The sequence below is a fragment of the Lytechinus pictus genome, chromosome 7, assembly GCF_037042905.1.
Source record: "Lytechinus pictus isolate F3 Inbred chromosome 7, Lp3.0, whole genome shotgun sequence".
Lineage (NCBI taxonomy): Eukaryota > Metazoa > Echinodermata > Echinoidea > Temnopleuroida > Toxopneustidae > Lytechinus > Lytechinus pictus.
In genome coordinates, this window is record NC_087251.1 from 688869 (window position 1) to 709442 (window position 20574).

Sequence of the window (20574 nt, forward strand, 5' to 3'; positions counted from 1 at the left end):
TGTAAATGAAAAAAATTCTGGTACCAAGACCGATTTCTTATGTATTTTATTGTTTTTTAAATTTCTTATGTATTTCTTTGTTTTTTTACTTTTTGTTTTGTTATTGTTTTTTCGATGGAAATCGTTCCAGACTTAATTCTGATCATAAACAAGGCAAAATTAATTAAGTTTGATAAGTAAAAGTAGAAATAATGATACATTTATGAATTTTGGCTAATACACAATCTGCATTGGATTTGTACATGAAATCACGAGCAATTTAGGGTCTGACATGCACTTACATAATGTTGTGTAATGTCGTAACCGCGTACCCGGGAGTCACAAAATTGGTCTAAAACTTTGCGCGAGACTTAAAAGTAAAAAGTCAGTGAGCGGCAAGGTCAAAAAAATTTGCACAGCAGATATATCGCGAAAATTGTCGAGGGTGGGCCATTATGCCCCCCCCCCCCCCCGGGAGAATTAGGGTTAAGCCCTTGAAGTGTTTTTTTTTTTTTTTTGGGGGGGGGGGGTTGTTTTGTTTACATACTCTGTAGGATTTTGATCAAATGCAATGAAAACCTGTCTCTGCTGATTGGGCTACCCTTTTTAAATATATGTAATAAATAAAATTTCTGGTTTTTGGATTCATTTTATAGTTTGTGGGAATTTTGTATTTATTTCTGTATTTTTTCCCTTTTTTATTGTTTTTTATGGAAATTGGATGGAAAGGAAATTTTTCCAATCATAAACAACATGAAATTAATTGATTTCAATTAGTAATAGTAACTATGACATACCTACCAATATTCCTATTTTAGGGAAAAGAAAATTGCCATTTTAACTGAATGGCAATATTACTAAATTGTACTTTTGCGAGCCCTGGCCATGGAAAAAAATTTTCTTACTCTCTTCTTTTCTTTAATTTTTGTCTTGCCTGCATAGCAGAGCGAGATTATAGGCGCCACTTTTCTGACGGTGGCTGCGGCGTCGTCAACATTGAAATCTTAAAGGTGAATGAAACCTTTGGAATAAGTGGGCTTGTGTCGAAACAGAAAAATCATAGAAACAGATCATCAAAAGTTTGAGAAAAATCGAACAAACAATGTGAAAGTTATGAGCATTTGAATATTGCAATCACTATTGCTATCGAGATCCTCCCATTGGTTATGCGACAAGGATGTGTGATGTCACATGTGAACAACTTTCCCTTTGATGGAATACCCCCAAAATGTCTCTTTTTGCTTTTTCTTATGGTGATACAAACTCTTTATCCAAGATGTATTCTTTAAAAATCTGAATTACATGCCCTCCTATAGAAAGAACACATGATCTACTGATAGATGTGATAAAAGAGGCAATTGAAAGGGGAATCCAACCCAAATAAAAAGTTGTTTTTATAAGAAAAAGAAAAATCAGACAAGTTGATAGGTGAAAGTTTGAACAATATTGGACAAACAACAAGAAAGTTATGAATTTTTAAAAGTTGTAAATATTCGTAATCACTATACTCATGGAGACTTCAAATTGGCCGCATATGGGATGTCATAGTGATGTAAGGCAAGGACTACTCTTCCATGTACTCCAATACATATTATGGCTAAGATGTCATTTTTCCCAAAAGTTTTACTTCAAATTATATTTTTCTTTCATGAGGACATTAAACAATATACTACCTGGGTTATATTTAGATTACTGCCCCAGGGGAATGGATACTTAGGAGAAAACCACAAATCCCTGATAATAAAGTACATGGCCTATGGGAAAGTAGTCTAGTTCTAGACGATTTTAAACGAATCTATTTGCACCACGATATAATACGTTCTATTCCGTGCGTACGCCCAGCCGAGTGTGCGCGCAAAACCGAGAACCTGTACTCCGAGGAAAAATCGTCTAGACCAGTTGCTCTGCGGTGACGTCAGAGGTCAAAGGTCAACGGACGAGTGCTTCATAAATATGCATGAGTTACTTGTCAATCTCGCCGCGCCGAACAACAGTGCAACGTTGTTTACGTTTTGCACGTGTTATCAGCTGTGTGCATGCATTGTACACATGGGATTGATGTAATACTCAGTAGATCTACGTGATATCAATACATGTACACGTATCATACGAAAGTTTGAGATAGTTCATTATTTTTAAGGCTACAAATAGACATTTCATTGTTGGGAAATTACTGTAACATGCATAGGCCTATAGTTATTTCACTCAATGTGCATATCTTGGTTAAATCTGTGGGTATGATGTTACCATCATGATATATGAAAGAAGGTGCTATTGTACCAAATTTCAAACTTCAAAACAATACAGACTAGTTTTTCCACTTTATTCAGATGGAATAATTAATATACAAGTTTGAATGATATATTTTATATTCTTCTTCATCTACACATGTAATTACATAGAGGTAATTTGTCTTAGTATGGGTATTGAAAATTAAGACTCATAAATGTAAACTCTCATTCTTGTGAATGGATCACATCACGGTACATTTTACTGTGGGCACTTGTAAATATATCATTTTCAATGTCTTCTTCACATATTTCACTGTCAGAGAGTATGACAAAAAGGGTTGAGAAGTACATGTACTTTGTACAGATTAGTACAGAGCTGTGAAAGGGATAAGGAAAACAGAATAAAAATCATTAATGATTTTTAAAAGTAGATTAATCTCAGGCTCACAAAAATTTTGTATGCGGATTTTGATGCGTGCAGTACATCAGATTTTGGAAGAAAATCTTTGCAGTTGTCCTTGGAACTTTTAGTTTATTTATTTACTTTAAAAGAACATCTAGATAATGCGTACAATTATTTTTGTTGTTCAGCTACATTATAATCTAGCTACATGTAGCCAGGAAATGATATTGCCAATGATGTACATGAAGCCTCTTCGATAAATAAAGGCACCTTTTCTCATTACATTTGAAGTACAGTATTTATGAAATATATTTTTGCAGCCATTATGAAAGAGCATATTGTGTTCAGATCTACATGTAATTTGCCAGTTAATTAAATTGCTAGTAACTATTCCATTGCAGTGTAAGTTTTACATGTAGTTTGCATAGGCGGATCCAGCTTTTGGCGAAAGGGGGGGGGGGCACACTGCCGAGCGGCGCACATAATTATTTTTGCACTTCACCGGCGCCATAAAAGAAAATGTTGAAAAAGGGCTAAAGTCTGACCCTGTCAAATGCTCTTTTCAAAATGTAGGACTTTCAGTCATGCCATTTTACATGACCACACGCAGATAATATTTCCGGGGGGGGGGGGGGAACTCGAACATATTTTTGAAAAAAATAAAAATAAAAACGATAGAGTAAACGGACCGAGCTGCTCAATGGGGCGATTATTTTTTTTACAAGTGTAATAAAAGTATTTGGTGCACATCTCACATTTGCACATTTTTCATAGTTTTCATGAAATGTTAAGGGAAAAAATGTGTTTTCACAACAACTGATCGGGAATTTGCCCCCCCCCCCCTTCCCCCTTGCTGCGTACGAACATTCCCTGAAGTCCACTTAAACATATATCATTATAACAGAAAATATACATGAATATAAACATATAATCTTTCTAAGACATATATAGAGAGAGATTGAAAAACTTATTAAAGAAAGAAACAAACAAATTATGCATGTTATGTGCGATTTCAAAATCTCGTGTACTAACCCTTTTATTGCGATGAGGCAAATACTTGTGTATATTAATTGAGATACAAGTTTTTTTTTTACTATATATACAAAGGGGCGTCGATCCTTTTTTCAGATTGGGGGGGGGGGCAAAATCATGAATCAACTTTCCAAAGACGCTCGATCACACAAAACAAACTCACACACACTCATATGTATATATATATATATATATATATTTCAGCGCGAGCTGAAATTTTTTAGTATACTGACCTGAAAACAGGAAAAAGGTGCCTTTTAAAGACTGTTTGTAGTAACTCATGAGGAGAATACATATCTCACTACACAGATAATGCGAGTGCCGAGGGCGAGCTGAAATTTCTTTATATTCTGACCAGAAAGCTTGATATCTTATATGCATTTTGGTACCAATGATTAAGATGGGTATCTAAAAAAGACAATAGATGCGAGCGCGAAGCGCGAGCTTAAAATTTTAATATTTCGATCTGAAAAAAATGAGTTTAATGGACGTTTTTAAAAAAGAACAAGATTATATCCAACAAAACAATATGATCGACGCCTCTGTATATACAATGATACTACATCATGAATCATTCGGAATACATCACCAATCCAGGTTTATATATTATCATTCAATTTTCATGTACATGATGTATACATCATGTACAGAATTTAGTATATATTGTGATGCTTTTCACTAAATCTAATGCAATTTGTAATGATGAGTAATTTTATCTAATTAATTTGATGAAACTGGATATGATGGTTATGACCTGAATTCAGAAAGAGATCCTTCAAGACAGAGCTTTGGAAATAGTTCTCCTGTTTTACAGGTATCGTTATCTTTGTATTTAACTTCTTCCTGAGTGATCAGATGAATAATATTTAACTTAATGGAAGATGAAAATAAATCAAATTTTGTGGCGTAAACATTTAAACGTTAAAACAAAGATATTGACAAACTGTATTAATACATTGAAAATGATATTTAGTGGTTTAAGGTCTAACGAATATACGTCTGGTTGCGTAATTATACACTCCCTGTAATAGCAACGGGTTTTAGCAAAGTTTTGGACTAAAATATCGAATCATCTTCATAAAACACTTTAGTAGCTGTCTTACACTAAAGGCCATACAGGTGGCACAACGTGGAATGTGTAAAGAAGAAAAGTGACTGACCTTTTTTATTAAAGCATTGGAAAATAAGATCAAAATTAAAGGATTTGCTCTACGCTTTTGTATGATTCTGGGATATTTTTCAATAACAAAAGTTTAGATTTTATGACATCTGTGTGAAACTCCCCCGCCCCAGTCCACTCTGTAAGGGCATGTGATAAGCTTTGTTATGACCATTCAACAATAAAATGTATAACCAGGTGCCGCTGACCATTCTTGACCGGCGCCGATCTAGATTTGGTTGGCAATAGGCCCTTCTTCATTATTCTACCGGCGCCTAATTATTGGAACCAGGGGACGCTGATTATTCTTGACCGGCCCGATTTAAATTTAGGTGGCGCCGGTTAAGACAAAGGCAGTGCCGATTTGTCTTGACCGGCGCCGATTTAGAACAAGTAGTGCTGATTATTTTTACCGACGTCCAGACGTCACGTAAGATTCAGGCAGCGGCAAATGATCGACTGGCGCCGATTTAGAACCAGGAGGCGCCGATTATTCTTGTCCGGCGCCGATTTAGATTTAGGTGGAGCTGATTATTCTTGATCGGCGCCGGTTAAGACTCAGGCAGTGCCGATTTATAATCGGATGGCGCTGATTATTCTTGACCAGCCCCGATTTAGAATGGCGCTGATTATCCTTGATCGGCGCCGGTTAAGAACTCAGGCAGCGCCGATTTTTCTTTACCAGCGCCGATTTATAACCAGATGGCGCCGATTATTCTTGCCCGGCGCCGATTTAGATTTAGGTGGAGCTGATTATTCTTGTCCGGCCCTGATTTAGATTTAGGTGGCGCTGATTATCATTGATTGGCGCCGGTTAAGAACACAGGTAGCGTCGATTTTTCTTGGCGCCGATTTATAACCAAATGGCGGTGATTATTCTTGTCCGGCGCCGATTTAGATTTAGGTAGCGCTGATTATTCTTGATTGGTGCCAGTTATATGCTGGCAGCGCACAGCTGATAATTTTTTACCGGCGAAGTTGTTGGGAAAAGGGTAGTTAAAAGAAAAGATAAGGAAGATGATATGACATTATTGTGCTTTGCTGGGGGATAGTATTTCCTTTACTGTCGCTAATATTATATCAGTGTATATTTTTTTTAAGCGGCGCCTTTTCTTTTCTTTCCTTTATTTTTATTTTTTCAAGCAGCGCCTTTTCTTTCTTTTACTTTTCTTTTATTTTTTAGGGGGGGGGAGCGCTCCCCCTGCGCCATCCCCCTGGATCCGCCACTGGTTTGTGATTTTTTTTATTTAGAAGCTGTAGTATTAAGAAGTAAATATCTTAAAGTCACTATAGCGTATCTAAGGGGGGGGGGCAGTCTGCCCCCCTGACGAGCCACAACCCATGCAAAGGACGTATCCTGGCCCCCTGACGAGATTGAAAGGCCTTTTTTGCCCCCCCCCCCTGACGAGCTTGAAGACCTTTATTGCCCCCCCCCCCTGACGAGCTTGAGCTTGAAGACCCTTTTTTTTTTGCTTGTCAATTTTTTTTTCAGGTACGAAGTTCTTTATTTCACGGTGATTGAATACTTTTTTTTTTGCCCCCCCCCCCTGTGGAAAATTCTAGGTACGCCACTGTTTCAATTCAATTCAAATTTATTTATTTCACTTCCATCAAACAAAAACAAATTGTGTACCATATATAAACATAAATTTTTGTATCCGTTGTAAACAAAATTAATGATACATCTGTTGTGAAAAAAACACTTAGACAATTTGGGCAACACATTGTAGGTTTTAAATATGTATACTATTTTTCAATAGAAATTAAATTAAGATGGAAATGGAGGGACCCACTAAAAAGCAATGCTTGTACATTGTGGGCCCCTCAAGAAATAGATAACACAACAAATAACAAAATAACAAAGTATAAATACAGATAATCAAATGAGAAAAAATGAATAAATGAGAGGGAAACACTCACAAAATAAATACAAAGTTATCAAAAATATATAGTTTGATAAAGGACAAAACAACCCGTCCTCAATACCTACCCTTCCCCATCCCCCCCCCCCCCCCAGAAAAAGAGAAGAAAAAAGGGGAGAATGCCCTGAGAAGATGGATGGGTGCTGCTGTACGTAGATAGAACACATGCCTCAAGCAAACTGGATTCAATGATGTGTATAAAAGGAGAAAAAATATATAAAATAACCTGGAAAGAATATAATGCACAAAAAATATGATTGATGCCGTAAACAAATAACCGGTAGGAAGGCGGATAAGCGGACAGGAGATGAGAAAATAAAGGAGAGGATATACACAATAATGAGCACATCTGAGAAGGACTTGTGTCAGATTTTTTTTTTAAATAAAAAAAGGATAATAATTATTTTATGTTTTAATTGTAGTTTAAAGTAATAATGATGACTTGACAGAGATGATGAATTAAACTTAATTTGGGAGTATATTATAAGGTTTTAATAGAGATAATTTGAATTTAGTCTTAAAAGAGTTCAAAGATTTTGCATTTGTTATATCATTATGAAGTGAGTTCCATAACTTCGGTCCATCATATATAAATGTGTTCTGAGCCCGCAACGTTCTTAAAAGTGGTAAATGAAATTCACCCAATCGCCTTGTTGGATAGTTGTGAATGGATTGATTTTTTTGGAAACATTGAATTAAATACATTTGGGAGGTTGTTGTTGTTATAGTTATACATAAACTGACCGAGATTAAAGTGATTAAAGTGATATACTGTACGTACAAATATGACCGACTTGTTTCGAGTTTTGTTTTACCGCATTCAGGTCATGGTTCTTTATGATTTTTTTTGTTCCAGAGAGAGTTTACTCAGTCCACTTCAACATATGCAAAATGGAGACAATTACTGGATTCTTGTTCTACTGCAAATGCCAATTATTGTTTGGTCAGCCATACTATGAAAAAACTGTACATTTCAGATCAAACTTGCCAGTTAAAGGACAAGTCCACCTCAACAAAAAGCTGACTTGAATAGATAAAGAAAAATCAAACAAACATAACTCTGAAAATTTCATCAAAATCGGATGTAAAATAAGAAAGTTATAACATTTTTAAGTTTCGCTTAATTTTTCAAAACAGTTATATGCACATCTTAGTCAGTATGCAAATGAGGGGACCGATGACATCATTCACTCACTATTTCTTTTGTATTTTATTTTATGAAATATGAAATATTTTGATTTTCTCGTCATTGTCTGTGAAACAAAGTTGTCTGTGAAACAAAGTTTCATTCCTCCCTGAACACATGTAATTCCATTATTCTCACATTTTGTGGTTCGAGCAAAGGGGTACTAATTGTCGAATTCGTACAAATTGAAATATTGTATTATTCAAACAATAAAAAACACAAGAAATAGTGAGTGAGTGACATCATCGACTCTCTCATTTGCAAATCACCGAGTTGAGTATAGAACTGTTTTGTGAAAAATAAGCAAAACTTTAAAATGTCATAACTTTCCTATTTTACGTCCGATTTTGATGAAATTTTCAGCATTATTCATGTTTGATTTTTCTCTATTTATTAAAATCAATTTTTTCTTTGCCATATTACTGCCATGTGAACAAAGGAAGCAACTCTGTCTCTGTGGAACAAGTTTATGAGGAAATTAGTAAAATTGTCATTGTCATTTTACATGTGGAAATATAGAATTTCTTGTTTTTTTTAAGAAACTTGGGGCCATGTGACTTCAATTAAACTGGCATCATGAAGAGCTTACATAATTAACCCAAATCAAGGGGGATGGTCAATTTTGAAGGATAAAAAGTTGCTACCCTCCCAGTAGGAACACTCAAGAAGACATCGTGGCCTCGGAGGAAACTTTTTAATTCGAGAGAACTTTGTTCTGTTGGATCTTCAAAGTCGTTGTTCCCAACTGTTTGGACATAGGCCTATGTATGCAGGATGGAATCTCTGATAGAATGACGTTCATTTTCCGTCGCCATCACACCATATAAAAAAAACGAAGATAAGTGATCAAGACCTGTATGCACACTATAGCTGATTTGGTAAACAAGCAAGAAACTGAATTTGGAAACCGCGCGCAGTATACAATACACAATACAACCAGGGAGTCTCCCTGATACAACAGCACGATACAGTACACAAATCTATGGCTTATGTTGTGCTGCTTTGTGCGATCCGATTGATTCTGTAATCCATATACGATAGTCTACGCTTATAAACCCTATTGTAGGTATCAGGGGAAACATACACGATACGATTCATTTCTGATGTTTTTGTGTGTTTAATTTGATTTCTTTTATCAATTATTTATAACAAAAAGTCCTTTCTTAGGTAATTGATATTCATTTTATCGGTAGATCACACCATATTTCTCAACCGAGTAATCTTCCCTGCTGTTAACAAAGACTAGCGGCTAAACGGGAGGCGTGTCCACTTTTAACGACTTTCCCTCAAAAATCTGAGGGAGTGACGTCACCGCAGAGCAACTGGTCTAGACGATTTTTCCTCGGAGTACAGGTTCTCGGTTTTGCGCGCACACTCGGCTGGGCGTACGCACGGAATAGAACGTATTATATCGTGGTGCAAATAGATTCGTTTAAAATCGTCTAGAACTAGACTAATGGGAAAGTTGTCCTTGCCCCTTGTCATAATTTACTTACACAGTTGCCAATTTGAAATGTACATACTATTAGTGATCTCAATTTTAAAGCAGCTATAACTTTCTTATTGCTTGTCCGATGTCTTTCAAACTTTCACCATTCTGTTTCATTTATTTTTCTCCTTCCCAACACAACAGTTTATGGCCAAGGCTGGATTCCCCTTTAAGTGAAATATATACTAAAGTAATGGGGAGAGTTGTTCACAAGTGACATCACACATCTTTGTCGCATTGCCAGTGTGAGGATCTCCATAGCATTACTGATCGCAATATTCAAATGCTCATAACCTTCACATTATTTGTCCGATTTTTCTCAAACTTTCGTTGATCTGTTTTCTGTTTTCACAAAAGCTATCTTGTTCTAAAGGTTTCATTCTCCTTTAACCAAGGTTAAGTTTTTGAAATGTCATCATAACTTAAAAAGTATATTGACCTAGTTCATGAAACTTGGACATAAAGGGTAATCAAGTATTACTGAACATCCTGCCTGAGTTTCAGATCACATGGCCAAGGTCAAAGGTCACTTTGGGTCAACAATCTTTGACCATTTTGGGGGTATTTGTGGAATTGTCATAACTTTGAAATTTTATGGATCTAGTTCATGAAACTTAGACATGATAGCAATTATAAGTATCCCTGAACATCCTGCCCGAGTTTCAGGTCACATGACCGAGGTCAAAGGTTATTTAGGGTCAATGAACTTTGACCATTTTGGGGGTATTTGTGGAATTGTCATCATAATTAGTTTATGGATCTAGTTCATGAAACTTGGACATAGAGTAACCATGTATCCCTGAATATCCTGTGCACGTTTCAGGTCACATGACCAATATCAAAGGTCATTAAGGTCAATGAACTTTGGTCATTTTAGGGGTATTTGTTGAATTGGCATCACAACTTAAAAAGTTTATGGATCTACACATGTAGTTCATGAAACATAGATATAAGGGTAATCAAGTATGTTTTGCACACATCTTAGGTCACATGATCATGGTCACGTTGAGTCAATGGACATAGTATTTTATTGTCATATGAGTGTTTTCTTTTGTGAATAATTTTTCAATAGCTGTTTTCAAAGACAGCTTTGCTGCTATATCGAATTGCATTATGCAGGCGAGACTGCCAGTGGCGTTCCACTTGTTACTTATTTATATATAATTATTCATTTTCAAATCGTATTTTTGTCTCGCCTGCATAGCAGAGCGAGACTATAGGCGCCGCTTTTCCGACGGCGGCGGCGGCGTCAACATCAAATCTTAACCTAAGGTTAAGTTTTTGAAATGACATCATAACTTAGAAAGTATATGGACCTAGTTCATGAAACCTGGACATAAGGTTAATCAAGTATTATTATAGAATGGATGGGGAAATCCCTGCAATCTGATTGGTTGAGAGCTATGCAAGAATTTTTACTGGCTGCATGAACGATATCCCGATAATCAAAACGATATCCACTGTAAACAAGCTATCGTCCGAAAAGGTCATTGTGATGTCATTGCGCATGTACTGTTACGCTTGTTTACGTCAAATTTTTGAATTTTCGATCAAGGCAGAATGAATCAAATAAAGGATGCAAAATTATCTGTAAGTACAAATACGGTACCGTAATTGTCATTAGGATTAAAACTGCCTACATACTCGTTAGTTGAGAAGTCCAGACATACGATCTAACGTGCCCTGGGCTGGCTGTGCACAGCCAAACCTCAACTGCAGGCCCAGGCAGCGGCGTAGGCACTGGCCCCCGGCGCGGCCCGGGCATACCGGTACCTAGTCAATGCAAAGCTGTATCTGGCATTTTGGGTATAATAATGCCTTTGTGCCAACATATTTTCAAGTTAGGCATACATATTTTTTGTTGTCCAGGGTTATCAATTGGTCTGCATTACATTTTGGAATTTTCATACATCTGGTAATAAATCATGCGTCCGGTAAAAAAAATCATGCGTCCGGTAAATATTTTCATGCGTCCGGTAAATTGAATTTACCGGACGCATGAAATTACCATGTATCCGGTAAATCATTAATTTTTGTGGTTTATTCAATAATTTTTTTTCCATTCTATAAAACAGATGATGCATGGGTTTATTTCGTGGGTCAGTGGAACTGTGTGCACTCGGTAACTTTGGCATTATGGTCTAAACCCACTCGGCTGCGCCTCGTGGGTTAAACCATGCCAAAGTTACCTTGTGCACACAGTTCCTACTGACCCACTCTAACCCATGCATCATTTGTATACTGAACATCCTGCCTGAGTTTCAGGTCACATGACCAAGGTCAAAGGTCATTTAGGGTCAATGAACTTAGACCATGTTGGCAAAATTATTTTCAAAATCTTAACCAAAGGTTAAGTTTTTGAAATGACATCATAACTTAGAAAGTATATGGACCTAGTTCATGAAACTTGGGCATAAGGTTAATCAAGTATTAGTGAACATCCTGCTCGAGTTTCAGGTCACGTGACCAAGGTCAAAGGTCATTTAGGGTCAATGAACTTTGGTCAAGTTGGGGGTATTTGTTGAATTACTATCATAACTTTGATTATTTATGGATCTAGTCCATGAAACTTGGACATAAGGTTAATCAAGTATTAGTGAACATCCTGCCTGAGTTTCAGGTCACATGACCAAGGTCAAAGGTCATTTAGGGTCAATGAACTTTGGCCAAGTTGGGGGTATTTGTTAAATTACCATCATAACTTTGAAAATTTATGGATTTAGTTCATGAAACTTGGACATTAGGTTAATCAAGTACCACTGAATATCCTGTGCGAGTTTCAGGTCACATGACCATGGTCAAAGGTCATTGAACTTTGGCCGTGTTGGGGGTATTTGTTGAATTACCATCCTAACTGTGAAAGTTTATGGATCTAGTTCATAAAACTTGGGATATAAGAGTAATCAAGCATCACTGAACATCCCCTGTGAGTTTCAGGTCACAAAACCAAGTCAAAGGTCAGTTAAGGTCAATAAACTTAGGCCATGTTGGGGTAATTGTTGAAGTGCCATCATAACTTTGAAAGTTTATGGATAGAGTGAATGAAATGTGGACATGGGTGTAGTTGACAGTCTTAAGTCTCCGTTCAAATGTCATTTATGGTCAATGAACGTGGTATTATGTCATTATATGAATGATGTTTTTGTGAATGATTATTTTATAGTAGTTTTCAAAGTTAGCACTGCTGCTATATTAGATTGCGTAATGCAGGCGAGACTGCCAGAGGCGTTCCACTTGTTTTCTTTACATTGTACAGATTTTGTATGTTTTATGGCCAAATAAATGATAATAATGATAACTCCAGTGTTCTTATTTCTGGAATTTCCTTGTAATTTGTTCCCATTTCTGTCAGGATTGGCAGCTATGTAATTATACAATTATGAATTTTGGGTCTAACATGCAGTTGTATAATTTTGGTAATGAGTAACAGCACAAATTCAGTCTTCAAATGGTGCATCACGACGTTGTAGATTTATCATGTAAATAGTTGAAAGACATACTGGCCCGAATTCACATTGGTATTTTGAACCCATGGTTCATGCAGATTTCCTGTATGAATTAAGCCTAATTTACCACATATAATACAAATGTCCTATGCTGACACATTTTGTCACAGTGTGCCAAATTGACGTCTGTGGCCATAGTTAAGTACGCTATTTTATTCACGATTCCACTGCTTTGAATGAAATGAGTCCCTGTTCAAAAAAGGGAACTCATGAATAAAATAGCATACTCAACCATGGCAACAGGTGTCATTTTGGTGCACTGTGACGAAAGAGCATCAGCATTGGACAATTTTTATTATACGTGGTATTTAAGCGTCATTTATAGTGGGTTCAACCGATGGTTTTCAAAACCACCTTTGTGAATTTTTAGGTTTAAGGCATGGTCTTGTGACTATTGCTGCTAATTCTCTTTGCCCTGATTATTGTTGTAGTTAGTACAGTACTACTCGTCATGTGATAACAAATGATTAGATTCACTGTGATAGACAACTTATTTAGATCAATTCAATTAAATGGGGTTTTTCAATGTTTCCTTTTTCAATGTGATATAGTCCTGTACTTCGTCCAAAAAACAAGTTATTTTCATTGTTTGTAACTTCCCTTTGTTTTGTTTTGAATAAAGGTGATATTTAAAAAAAAACAGCTTAAACTGATTATTTTCCTGCATTTGTTACTCTACATAATTTTCTATATTGGTACTTTTTACTTGTTTTGTTTTATAATCCATGATATTGACCTGCCATTTGTTCGAAATCGACCTGGTCTCTTTATGTATGTATTATATCATTGTCTTTAAACTTGAATAAAGTCATGATTCCACAAACCTCAAGATATTTCTAAAATTTTGAAGACTTGGTTTTTATCAGTTTTGGGAGATAACTATGTTTATTCTTGTCATAAATTTTATTTTATATTTCATGAGATTGACATTAACACTACTATTGGGAGAATGATTAATGTTTCCTCAAGAAAACATCAAGAGATTAGCCCTGCACAATTTTGTTATCCATGCTCGTAACATTTTTTTGACGTTGTGATTTGTTTTTACCTCAGAAATTCAAGCTAAGGATTGAGGACCCACCCCGACGTAAACACATGGTGTTCCTTGGTGGAGCTGTTCTAGCAGACATCATGAAAGACAAAGATTCTTTCTGGATCTCAAGGGAAGAGTACAATGAAAAAGGCCTCAAATGTTTGGAGAAGCTAGGAGTGGGTCCAAAATAGAACCCCTTCTTTTATAGCGCACCATCTGACTGCATACAAAAGAACATTATCTCTACATATTGAAAGTCACTTGCTGCAGTACAGTGACAAGTCTATATTTTTCTTCTGATTAGTGCTCATTCCTTTTACAAAAGACTTTCCTTTTTGGTGCAAGTTTAGTAAAAAGCGTACAAGACTACTCAAATGTCTTTGAAGACAGGTGGTCTGTATCTCTTTTTGTACATACTCTTTTCTATGTTTTGTTCCCCCATCCATGGAGAAATATCTTTTTTTTTCAATATAGTCGCAATATTAAATGATTGATCAGGTACATGCAAGTTATAAAATAGGCATAAATTGTGATTGACCCATGTAGTGTATGATTGTGACAGAGTATTTCTTATCAATCTGTTTGTCTAGAGAGCTCATTTTATCTCAACATCAGGGCGAATTTCCATAATACAACAACTGGGTTTTATGATGATTATGACATGTTGTGTATCAGAGCATTCAGCCAGCATACAATTAATTCACTTCTCCTCAATGAATCTTTGAAAACAATTAATATGAGTCCCACCTCACAAAGAGTTACAATAGTTCCAATGAAACTCAATTTGTGATTGATCTCAATTTGTGTAATTAAGATATTAATTTTAGATCAATTGCAATTTGATTTTAATCTATCCCAATCGCTTGTAAGATGGAGCCGTGATATACCACTCAAGTGCCACAGGTAATGTCATTTATACATATTGCCATAGAGGAACTGTATCCTACAATAGGTCCATATTTGGTTTTCAGAATTCTGTATATCTGTAATACAAAGCTCAGTATAAGGTTGATTTTTAAGCTTAACTGCATTGATCATTATATGCAATCAATTTTACAAATTAACCTAATAATAGTAATAGTTACATTTATATAGCGCTTAATACACACATTGCAGTTATTATTACATTGATAATTTGATCCTGGCATGTCCACACATAATGTATGCACTTTCTCCACGCCCTGAGAATCATTCCAACAAGAGTTCTAAGACTCAAATTCTATGCATACCCATTTAAACACATGAGTGGCAGTGTGGATCAACACCTTGCCTAAAGATGCTTAGGCCGCAGTGGGATTTGAACACATGACCCTCTGATTACAAAGCATGAGTCCAAACCACTTCACCACAGTGCTAGACTGCTAGCACAGATTAATGGTTATTCTTTGTGTTATAGTCTCCTACCAAGGCCCAGTCACATTTTACCCCAAAATTTGTTTAAATCCATGACAAAGTGTAGTACCATTAAATCAGTTGTTGCACCATGGACATGTTATGCCCTCTTTTTATCAAAGATTGAAAAAATATTTTCTAGAATAATGGACATTCTTGTCATTCTAAGATTTATTGTACAGATTTTATACAGTCATATATATATATATGATAATTTGAAGAAAGCTTATTTCATGTTGTCATAGTAACAATACCTTATACATATGTATTGTTGATAAAAAAAAATGTAGGACTTTTTTTCTACCAAAGATCCATTAGAGAATTGAGTAAATGTTTTCCATTTGGTTGTTTTCCAAATATCATCCATTGTATACATGGCCAGAGTATTTAATTTGGGTTTCCATGATATATCAATTAGATACCAAGACTTAATGAATTCACAGAATCTGACGTTTATAGATGAAGATGAGTAGGTTTCATTCTTAGGATATCTTCTACTTAAATGTACTCAAGCACTACAAATACTAAGCTATCAAATATTAAGTCATTAGATATAATTATGATTATATAACTTTACACATTTTATTCTTTGCTTTCTTATTCATTATTTAAGCGGCATTGAGATCTTCCATTTTGGTGTTAGAAATGATGTCATTAATGTAACAATATGAGGTATGTGTGGTTTGTATGTAGCCATTATTCTGTTCATAACTTGCCATATTAGTAGTCTCCCATATTTTCCTTTTCACCAACTTTCTTTATTCACTTTAATAATAATCATAACATTTATATAGCACCGTCTATCTAGAAAAATTTTATTCCAAGGCACACAAGAAAAAAGAGAGAATAACAGAGTTTGAATGGGTATCTTTGTTAATTAAAAGATCATGAATGATTATTATTTCTCTCTAAAAAAAAATCAGAAATCTCCAAATACTTTAGAACTTACTAAATTTACACATGTATATGAATAATGTATAGTAGTGCAGGCAAATGATGTAAATCTTTATAGTGTAAATTGATTTGATATATATTTTGCACATAGATTTTTGTATATGTAATTTTTTTTTATTGCAAAAGGAGAAATGCTCTGATTTCTCCCCATCCACTTCTGCATTTATTGTTAGAAGAAGAGACTGCAATTCACATTTGATTATTTGTATCTGTTTGGTTAGTATATTATAATACATGATGTTCCTAGTTTCATTTCTGTTTGGAAAGATTTTCATGAATTTACTCTTGACTTGAATATTAAATGCAACAAGAGAACATAAGAATAATACATTACCTTCAATAATCTATTAAATTGTGATAATAACTATTGGCTATTTCAACCTATTATGATAACCATACTCCAGTCAATTTCAAATGCATGGCTTCATCTTTCTGTTCAAAGGAATTGATAATTATGCTTTTCAATAATGATAGCTAAAATGTTCTATTTAAAATGATAAAGATGTGAATGTCCTGTTTTATAAAGCTGTTCTCATGACTGTAACCCTAGATGAGATATAAGTAACACAAGTTTTCCTTGGTTTAACATTATGGGAGTGTTAAATCAAGTTTAAATGAGAATATTGAATTTTTTATGCAGGCAATTGTAAAAAAAAAAAAAAGATTGGATTTTCAAGTTTATTTGAAGGGAATGGAAATGATTGAGAATTTGGTACTCATAGAAGGGTTGTTCATTAAGTTAGGCATAACTGACAAACAGCTTTATAAAAGACTACCCAGATATGATCTTTATGTAATATTGTGGGAGCCTTTGTGCCTTCACCTCACCACCCTGACAATGTATAGAGACTTGCTAGGGTTCTAGTCTAAACTTTGTAGTTAACATGTCTGTCACATTACATACTTGTTTGTGTCCACAATTATATGTGTAGTATATTATTATTGGTATTTGCAGATTGTCTATTGATAATAAAATGAAAGCATATTAATTGGTTATGTGTTGGGTTTTTTTTTCATGGATTGTAATATTTTTTTTCAATTGTTTTGAGATCTTATTGATTTCACAATTTTATTTTAATTATCTGTTTGAGTGAATAATTAGGGTCACATGATCTAAAAATCCATTCACAGGAGTAAGATGTTCTTAGACTTTTTTTTTCAAATAAAGCTAAATATGTAAAGGGTACTCTGGACTGAAATATGGAGATGGTTTGAAAAAAAAGGGAATGGAATAAGTGAATAAGTAAAATGCTGAAAATGTCATTTTATGTAGTAGATTATGAATTTTATTTAATGTACATGTATATAGTTTTGAGTATTAATGAAACAGCAGTGCATGTTGGCTTGAATGTATGTAATTAGTAAAGCACTGATGATGTCACATCTTCCTTTCTCTTCAAAAACATCTCCCCTGTTCAGATAAGCTAAAGCAATGATCATCGTACAGAATGAATGAGGAGTTTATTTTTTTCTCTCCTGCATAGCAGAAGTGAAACTAAGGCATCAACACCCTAGGATCAGTTTGTTTTTATATGTCATAACTTTGAAAGTACAATGACCTTTATCATGAAACATGGACATAAGGGATGATCAAGTATAACTGATCCTTTGCCATGAATTTCAGGACTCGTAATCAAGATCAAAGGTTAAACATTGTTAAACCATATATGTGGTATCATTGTAAAAAATATTAACCAAAGCTCTCCAATTGTTTTTAAAAAATATAGGCCTATATATATATCTTTTTCTTCTAAAATATTAAAAGTGAGTAACGTCCTGTTTGTTACCCATCTATATTGATTTTTTTCTCTGTTATGGTAAAAACATGTGAAATGCCATATCTTTGATTTCATCTGATTGAAATGCAATTTTGGTGTTGACCCTACCTTTTTGAAATACAGATGCACTTGAATCATCCCATTACTTTAAGACCACCTGAAAATTTGTATAATACAGCACATGTATTTAATTGTAACATACTGTAATAGTTGCATTTAAAACTGGCCAATATATTATTTGTTGGTGTTAGGGAATTTAGTTTAAAGAATTGTCCAATAGCTTTACTACCGTAATCCTTTTGTTAAAAAAGTTTGAAAAAATACTTTGGAAAACAAAAAGGACCAGTTAAGCTATTGGACAATTTCTTTCAACTAATTTCCCTTTAACCATTCAAATCAAACACAGAATCCACACCAACAAATTAATGTTAATGACAGTTTTTTTTATACAGTTTATTACAAGTATTACATGCACTATACTCGGGGGGGGGGGGGGGGGGGGGGCACTCAGTAAATAATGCATAGTGGGTACGTGCCGCGGAGGGGACCCCCATTTTTACACTCAAATCTCCGTTCCAAGGCATAGCATTTTTGTCTTATTGAGAAAAAGAACAAAGAAAGCCGCTCCAAAGCATAGCATTTTCTTATCGAGAAGAAAGAAATCCGCTCCATTGAGCCGCAATTTTGGTGAAAAGCGGGCGCAAAACGCTGTTCGACCATCGCCTCTGCGCTAGCGCACCCGGCGCCCGTGCCGCCGGGCTAGCTGCATGCACGTATGCTCGTTCCATAGGCAGGCGACCCGTTCCAAGGACCCCTGTTTTCACAAACATTTGTAGTTCCGAAGCCCGTTCCGAGGACCCCCTTTTTACAATTAGCCCGCTCCAAGGCCCCCGTTTTTTGTCTCTTCCGCCGCACATACCTACTACTTTTTTTGGTCGAGTACCCCCCCCCCCCCCCCGGACTACTATACAGAAAAGATATATGTGGTCTTGAACTTTTGCAAAAGATGGTATGTATTCACGTACGTGAATCCCTCCAACTCAGTGTAAAAAGTGGGCGGAGCTTAATCGGATTTTCGGGCCTAGCAACCCTGTTAGCAACGCCTGTTAGCATCGTTTGGCTCAATCTCCATAATGTCTGCGATATTAAAATCCTACGAACTGATGGAATTATTCAAATTTAGTAAGGCTATGAATGTTTATCATTTACACTGACTATCGGTGTACAAACTCATACCGAATTTAAAGGCAATTGCCGGTTATATTACGAATTATCAGTCATTTTGATGAGTGATACAAAGTGCCAAAATTTATGAAAATATAGCGTAAATTTTATATAGCATTTCAAAATCCTTATTTTCAATATCCCCATAATTTTTTGTTGTTTTAAAAAATATCTTATTACATTAACCAGAATTTTCCCGACCTGATAACGTTAATAGATTACTGTTTCTCGGCTTTATGAGGAAATGCCAGACCTTCAAAATCAGGTTAATTTTTGTTATATTTCTAACAGAAAATTGTTAGATTCTAACTACTATACCAACTGTACGCCCGAAGGAGGGTTATCATCTCGTATTGTTGTGTAAATGATACATAACAATTCATTTCAGGAGTGTAGTAATCCATGTTAGATAATCTTTTTCACGATGAGTTTTGTAATGAAGATAAAAAATCAAGTTCATTCTTGGCACGCGAGCCGCAGAATGATAAATGTTAGCGTGCGCAGACGGGGCTGATCCCTAGTGTGTCGGACGGGATTATCTAGTCCCATACTGGTCATGCTGGTTTCGGGTGGTATATTCCACGTACCTTTTCCCCTTGCGATGACCACTGTCCAGTTTTATAGTGCTTAATGTTGATACTTAATCTGTGAAATGAATAGTTTACCGATATCTAAAAATGCTCTAATATACCTGACACATGAATGATTTCATTTTCGAGAATCATTATTTCTTTCGACCTGCATGAATCACAAAAAGTCAATCTTATGGGTAAAGAATGTGTACATTGACTGTATATACTCTAGTTAAAAATGAAAGAATTGTCAAGGCTTGGGAAATATCGTGTTAAGTTTGCCCAATGTCATGAGTATCTCACTGTATGTTAAACAGATCACAGAATGACTGTAAACTTTGTAAATTCCACGGCTGCCTCCACGAACTGGGACATGAAGACGACATGGCGGCTCCTGATTTGTTAAAATAAAAATGATGGCAATATTTACAACAATTTTGAATCATACAACTGCGATAAACCAGGCTCTCGTGATTCGGTGGATAGTCCCTATAACCATTGCAAGAAAGCAAAACATAATTTCGTAATGACCTGGGCTGATTGGCACTTTGCGAGAAATGTCTCGTTTTTGTCTCACCTGCATAGCAGAGTGAGACTATAGGCGCCGCTTTTCCGACGGCGGCGGCGGCGGCGTCAACACCAAATCTTAACCTGAGGTTAAGTTTTTGAAATGACAGCATAACTTAGAAAGTATATGGACCTAGTTCATGAAAC

The 20574-nt window shown here is 35.5% G+C and overlaps 1 protein-coding gene across 1 annotated transcript in view; it reads left to right on the top strand.

Moving 5' to 3' along the window:
• Window positions 1-17275, top strand: part of LOC129265189 (actin-related protein 2-A) — a 31607-nt gene extending 14332 nt beyond the window's left edge. The window contains exon 8 of the mRNA XM_054903203.2: window positions 13961-17275. Within this exon, the coding sequence (XP_054759178.1) occupies window positions 13961-14131 (171 nt within the window). The 3' untranslated portion in view covers window positions 14132-17275. The remainder of the gene's footprint in view (window positions 1-13960) is intronic.
• The last annotated feature ends 3299 nt before the right edge of the window (window positions 17276-20574 follow it).